Consider the following 6507-nt stretch of genomic DNA (forward strand, 5'->3'; position numbering starts at 1 on the left):
GGTCTCCCTGAAGGCGCTCCTCTGCTTCAGACACCTCCTCTTCCTTCCTAACACACCTGACGGGAAACTGCAGCACCAATGTGTTTGTTCTGTTGGTTCCAAACACACACAGCTCCTTCCAGAAGAGACTGGGTTGCCTGAGGAAGTCACTCTGTGGGAATGGAAAGCTGCCAGCCTGGTGAACGGATGAATCTTCAGCTCACAGGAAAAGGAGCTGTTTTTTTTGTTAACAATAGCAGAGAAGAATGCGAAATGCAGGGATGTTGCAGACAGCATTTGGGGCCACGACAGGTGTGTGCACAAATATGTGTGCGTGCCTGTGTGTGCTGTGTGCTCACATGTATGTGCTAGTATGTGTGCATCTCTGTGCATGTGTGCATGTTTGCAAGTGTGTGTACAAACATGGGCGTGTGTGTGCACAAAGACTGTATGAGGAGTGTGCCTCCCACTAAAGCAGCGGAAACGATGCCAAACAAGCATTTCTGCAAAAGCATCAGAGCAAAATCACAAGTAGTGACCAAGCGAGTGAATCTGCTTCTCTCTCGAGCCTTGGGTGCGGAGGGTGGGTTTCAGCACCCTCCTCAGATCTCCGCCAACAGAGAAGCGTCCCTGATGTATTCAATTATCTCTGCATCCTCTCACGATTATGCTCTTATAGGACCAAGTACTCTCCCATTGTGCTATTTACCAGCTAAATTCTCATTTCTCTCAAAGTATAAAAAACATGTGACAACGTTAAGTGTGCACCACGTTTCCACCCTCAAGTTAGAGAACACCCGTAGCTCCTGAAATTTCCCTAGTGTCCTTTCCCAGGCGGTAACCCACATACCCACCCTCCCCACAGGAGGAGGGATCCTCTCATGCTGGAAATCCAGCCTGAGATCTCAGGGTCAATACTCATGTCCCTTGGGAAGAGGGGTGGGTCCCCTCTGGCAACCTGCACCCCAGCACTATGCACAGCACTGGGTGGCGGATAAACTACAAAGTGTGCTCCTCACCCAGGTGGGCGGCAGGCCCGGTGTCGTGCCTGGGTATTAGCATTTCTGTGGTTCTTGTTGAGTGTTTGGTCTTCGGATGCCACGCACAGACGGTGCCTGCTTCGGTTCTCAGTCCTCACTCTGAAACCAAGGCACCTGGAGGTGACCGTGTGTCCCGCTGGAGGAGAAGCTGCAGGCTGCAGGGGTGCGGCACACCTCGCCCATCTGGGGCCAGTGCCTCCACTCCGACCACACGTGCACCTGGGCCCTCCTTATGCCGGCGTCAGTGGCTGCAAGGGCCCCCAAGGAAACCATTGCCCTGAGGGGGCCGCCCTAAGACACCGTGGGATCTGGGGCACGGTCAGTGCAGCACCAAACCAGACCAGAAGTGATGGGAGGGCCACATGGAGAACACAGAGTGGGCCTCAGCACTCTGCAGCTGACACAACAGGCTCACTCTCCAGGTCACGTGCACTCATACACGTGGCTGCCATACATCCCACTCGCTCGTCTCATTCCAGCAGGACCTCTTTTGGCTGAAAGTAACATGGCCCACAAGCACTGGCTTTAACAGGTAGGGTTTATTATACTGTGAGCTCTAGGAGGTAGGTGGCTGGGGACACTGGTTTAGCAGCTGCACGATGTCTGGTCAGGGGCAGCGACAGCACTGCTCCACCCTCACTGCCCCAGAGTAAGAATGCTGGAGGGGACCCAAGGATCCTGACAGACTGGCCCCGACCTTTCACTGACCAGGACTCTTAGTTACATGCCGTTCCTGGACCACTCACTGCATTGGATTGTGATGGCTCAGACTGGGTCCGGGAGAGCCCGTACGTGCCCTCTACTCAATGGGCCTCTGACCACCACTGGAACGGTGGGGGTCTGTTAGGGAAGGGGACGGCTGTCTTCTGGGCCTTGGCCACGCAGACAACGCTCTTCTCTTTGGGGCAACACTGAGGGAGCATATAGGCTACGGTGCGGCTCTGGAGGCACACGGGACCTGACGTCGGCAACACACAGGGTGATTGTGCACGGGCCCCACGCTGCTGTGTGAGTCCTCTCTCCTGGCCTCACAGGGGCACAGCCAGGCCAGCATGCCAGGCCCGAGGGATGAGGGGTACTGGGTGGGGAGAAGGGCAGACCTCAGAGGGTGCAGGACCACTCTAAGGGAGTGAGTTTGAATTTAATTCTGAGCACGATGGGAAGTCTGCAGAGTTTTGAGCAGGAACCAAACCTGATGTCTGTCTCTTCTGGGTGGAGAACGCTTGTCTGAAGTCAAAGGAGGAGGAGGGAGACGGGAAGTGTGTGGGAAAGCGGAAAATGCAGAGCTCTGGAAGGGGCAGAGGCAGGGCCCGGGGTCCATCTCAAGAGCTTATCTCCCCCGATCTGCACCTGGAATGTGCACCTCATCACCTGCCTTCAGACAGGCTTCTCCTAAGAGCCCACAGTCCGGTTATTGAGCCCCAGGTATGCCTCCTCCGGGGGACACCTGGTGCTCACAGGGGCTTGGCAACTGCAGGGTCTTCTGCCCGCCACAGCTCACACCCACCCCACCCTGTTCCTGGCACACAAAAGCACTCGGCACAGCTCTGCATGAAGGGATATGCTCACACTCAGGACCCAAGCTTGCATGCACTAACACCTACAATCACAAAGGTTGTGGGGCAGCTCCCGGAGCCGGGATGTTTGGGTTCAGATCCCAGCCCAACCTCTTGCTGGCCGGGTGACCTCAGACAAGTCGCTGGATCGCTCCGTGCCTCAGTTTCCTCATTTGTAACACGGGCAGAACGGCACCTACCTCGGGGTTATCACGAGGATTAGAGGAATCATCACACCTGTAAGTACCAGCTGGTGTTATTAGCATTATCAGGTACAAACTGCCTCCACACACCCGCACCACAGCAGCGAACCATCACGTGCCCGGGTCGGGCGAGGGGCCCCGGGCTGGCCTGCACCAGTGCTGTCAGGGCTGGGGCTCTGGGCAGTGGCAGCAGGATGGCCGGGGGGTGCAGCTGGGCTGACAGCAGATCTGCAGGGCAGGGTCCTCGCCCCGGGCCATCTGGCTGGGGCTGAAGGTCAAGGCAGCATCAAACTGGGCCTTAAGCAGCTGAAGCTGCTTTAGTGCCTGCAGCGCCTCGGGCGTGACCTCAGCCACGCCTCCCAGAAGGTTGTAGTTCTCACCAGGGTCCTCAGACAGGTCGAAGAGCAGCGGGGGCTCGTGGGCAGTCAGAGGACTAGAGGCGTGGCAGGCAGGGTCCGCAGTGGTGTCACTGTGGGCAGAGCCTGGGGAGGGGGGACGCGTCTGTGCGAAGGGCAAGGGCGAGAGGAGGGACCAGGCTCTGGGGCAACGACAGGGTTGGCAGGGTTGGGGGACAGGAAATTACCCTGGGTGAAGAAGTGCGCTTTGTACTTCCCACTCCGCACGGCAAAGACCCCGTGGACCTCGTCTGGGTCGGCCGAGTAGAAGAAGAGAGACTGCCGGGGGCTCTGGGGGCAAAGTCAGGGATCACAGGGTGGGCAGGGCCCTCCAGCACTGGTGTGCACGTACCCAGAGCCATCAGCCTGGGCCCCGGATGCGTTGCTGCCCCCGGCCCACCCGGGGACACCACTGGCAGCACCACTTGCAGGCCACTCGCCAGAGGGTCTGCGGGGCGGAGCGGGGGGGCCGGGGTCTCAGCCTTGCTGGCCCTACCTTGCCTGTACCCAGCAGCAGGGGGCTGAGGTCAACACCGTCCAAGGTGACGTTGGGCAGAGGGGCCCCGGTCAGGGCTGCCAGGGTTGGTAGCAGGTCCAAGGAGCTGGCCAGCTCATGGGTCACACCTGGAGGCAGAGGACGACCACTCCATGTGCCACCAGGGTGGGGGAAGTGGGGCCAGGGGTTCGTGAGGGGGGGGGGGCCTAAGACTGACCGGGAGCGATGTGGCCTGGCCAGAAGGCCAAGGCAGGCTCTCGGACACCCCCCTCAAAGGTGGTCCCCTTCCCGCAGCGAAGAAGGCCAGAGCAGCCGCCATGGGACATTCTCATGGTCTCAGGCCTGGGACACACAAGGAGGTCGTCAGTGATGGGGAGCTCAGGGTGACCCCTGGTGACCCCAGCCCCAGAGTTACATGCTATGCATAAAAACGGCCAGCATGTGCCCGTCCCCTCTGTGTCCTGCCAAGACCAGCACGTGGCCTCTAGCCTCCCACGTGCCCTGTAGGTCACCGCGATACAGCCAGCATCTCCCCAGACACCCTTATCCTACCACGTCCTCAGCCAGTAGTCAGGATGGGAAGACCCCAGTGACCCGCGGTGAGGGACCAACCAGCATTTCCCCACCCCCTGCCCCCCTGTCAGCAAACCCATTGTCTGCAGTGAAGATGACCAGTGTCTCTCCGAGCAGCCCCAGGTCTCCCACCGCTGTCATCAGAGCCCCCACCGCTGCATCCAGTTCCATCAGGGAGTCCCCGAACGGCCCTCGGCCTGAGCGCCCCGAGAAGCTCTGCCCGCTGAACTGGGGGTAGTGGGTGTGCTGTGGGCAGAGACAGGAGTTAGCACTGGGTAGGAGTCAGGGGCAGCCCCGGGGGGTGGGTCAAGGTCACTCACGTGAGAGGCGTAGTACAGGAAAAATGGCTGGCCCTGGCGCTGGGCATCAGCCATGAGGTCACGGGCGAAAGCCACATAGCGGGCCTCAAGTCCAGGCAGCCAGGGGGGCTGTGCCTCCACGGACAGGTTGGCCAACAGCGGGATAGGGACCAGGCCCTGGTCACAGCTGCCATCACAGGGGGTGGATGGCGGAAAGCAGGTCAGGTTCTGGCAAGGGCCCTGGCGGAGCAGTTCCATTGAGGAGTCTGGGCTGTGGGGTGGGGCTCAAGGGGTCAAGGGGAAGGGGATTGTTAGGAGGTAGGCAGGAGGGTGTCTGAGGGCCCTGGAGGTTCCTACCTGATCATGGGAGTATGGGATGCCCAGGAATCGATGGAAGCCCTGGTGGGGGGGCAGAAAGGCCCCCTCAGGCCCCACCCCAAGGTGCCACTTGCCAGCTATCCCTGTGAGGTAGCCCCGGGCAGCCAGGACCTCAGCCAGGGTCACCTCCTCCAGGGGCAGACCCCCTCGGGAGCTGGGCTCCAGAACTCCAGGGTACAGGCCCATCCGAACTGGGAGTCGGCCGGTCAGGAGGGCAGCCCTATAGGACAAGTCACAGAGTCCGTGAGACAGAGAGAAACTAAGGCTGAAGTGGACATGTGGAGGAGGAAAGATAGGGGAGAAAGATCGAGAAACGTGAGCTTCTCCAAAGAGACAGAGCTTTTTGCCTCCCCCACAGGAGCCCAGAGTGAATTTGGGAGATGCCGTATGGGCTCCCCCGGCCCCCTCACTTACCGGGAGGGTGTGCATAGAGATACGGGCACATAGAAGTCGGTGAAGCGCAGCCCCCCCGCGGCCAGCTGGTCCAGGTTGGGGGTGGTGGAGCTAGGATGCCCGTAGGAGCCCAGGTCCCCGTATCCCAGGTCATCAGCAAAGATCAGCATGATGTTAGGTGGGCCGGCAGTGGCCAGGCCTATGGCGAAGGCCAGAGCGAGGGCCCACAGTACCACCATGGCACACAGCACAGATGGGCCTATCACAAGAGACCCTTGGGAAGGAAAGCAAACTGGCTCCAGAGAGCTCTAACCCAATGAGCCCTAGATCCAAGGACTATCTTCCCCTGAGAACCCAGATCTCGGTACTATCCTCCCCTGAGACTCCAGGCACTATGTCTCTCCTGAGACCCCAAATCCAGGCGCTATCTTTCCCCTGAGACCCCAGATACAGGTACTATGCTCCTCTGAGACCCCAGGCACTACCTCTCCCCTGAGACCCCAGACCCAGGCACTATCCCCCTCTTGAGACCCCAGACCCAAATACTCCCGGACCCAGATAACTCCCTTCCTGAAGTCCCAGAGGACTTCCGGACTTTCCGGAGACCCCTGACCCCAACAGAACCCAGGAGACCGTAACCTGGGATATAACTCCCTGGAGACCCTCGGGGACCAGGACACCTGATTCTCAGGCGACCGGACCCTCTTCACCAGAGGTCGCAGGCTCAGGCTCGTGGTCAGAGACAGAAGTCACATGACACTGACCCGCGGGATCTGGCGCGGCTGGACGAAGGCAGTACCCGGCGGAGGAAGGGCGGGTCGGGACAGCTGGCAGCAGTGCCCTCCGCGGGCGCTTCCGCCTCCGCCCCGCCCCGCCCCCGGTCCCCGCCCCCCGCCCCGCGTCCCGTGTCCCGTGACCCTCTGCGCGCGGCGTCCGGGGACCTCGCGGGGCGGGGACGGGGCGGGGCCTCGCGGGGCGGGGACGGGGCGGGGCTTCGCGGGGGCGGGGCGGGGCCTGCTCACGCTAAGACGCGCTCCGGGTTCGGCTTCGGGTCGGGGTCGGGGTCCGCGTCTGGGGCGTGGGGCGCGTACTCGGTCCCCCTCTGCACCCCGAGGCCGTTGGCGGGGTTGGCGCGGGTCAGTCTGGGGCGGCGCGCGGGTACGGGCGGGGCGAGGCCCCCAAACTCCGCGACTGG

General features: G+C 61.1%; 1 protein-coding gene across 6 annotated transcripts; it reads right to left on the minus strand.

Annotated features, from left to right (window-relative positions):
* Window positions 1–2815: 2815 nt before the first annotated feature.
* ARSA (arylsulfatase A) lies at window positions 2816–6200 on the minus strand. 6 transcript variants are annotated; one of them, XM_060656000.3, is made up of 9 exons: window positions 6077–6200; window positions 5334–5586; window positions 4899–5139; window positions 4563–4781; window positions 4319–4488; window positions 3887–4011; window positions 3670–3797; window positions 3362–3464; window positions 2816–3260 (listed from the first exon to the last, which is right to left on the minus strand). In XM_060656000.3, the coding sequence occupies exons 2-9, from the start codon at window positions 5549–5551 to the stop codon at window positions 2941–2943; spliced, it is 1524 nt and encodes a 507-aa protein (XP_060511983.3). In that variant the 5' UTR covers window positions 5552–5586; window positions 6077–6200; the 3' UTR covers window positions 2816–2940. The 6 variants fall into 6 exon arrangements, with proteins under 6 accessions (XP_060511983.3, XP_060511984.3, XP_060511986.3 ...); XM_060656001.3 differs by having other exon boundaries at window positions 5334–5571; window positions 6077–6199; XM_060656003.3 differs by having other exon boundaries at window positions 5993–6196.
* Window positions 6201–6507: the final 307 nt, after the last annotated feature.

Source organism: Panthera onca, chromosome B4 (assembly GCF_046562875.1).
Source record: "Panthera onca isolate mPanOnc1 chromosome B4, mPanOnc1 haplotype 2, whole genome shotgun sequence".
Lineage (NCBI taxonomy): Eukaryota > Metazoa > Chordata > Mammalia > Carnivora > Felidae > Panthera > Panthera onca.

Coding starts and splice junctions, on each gene's coding strand:
- ARSA (XM_060656000.3), bottom strand. CDS start 5,551: ATGGTGGTACTGTGGGCCCTCGCTCTGGCCTTCGCCATAGGCCTGGCC. Junction 5,140..5,333: donor TCTCTATGCACACCCTCCCG/GTAAGTGAGGGG, acceptor CTTGTCCTATAG/GGCTGCCCTCCTGACCGGCC. Junction 3,465..3,669: donor TGCTGCTGGGTACAGGCAAG/GTAGGGCCAGCA, acceptor CTTTGCCCCCAG/AGCCCCCGGCAGTCTCTCTT.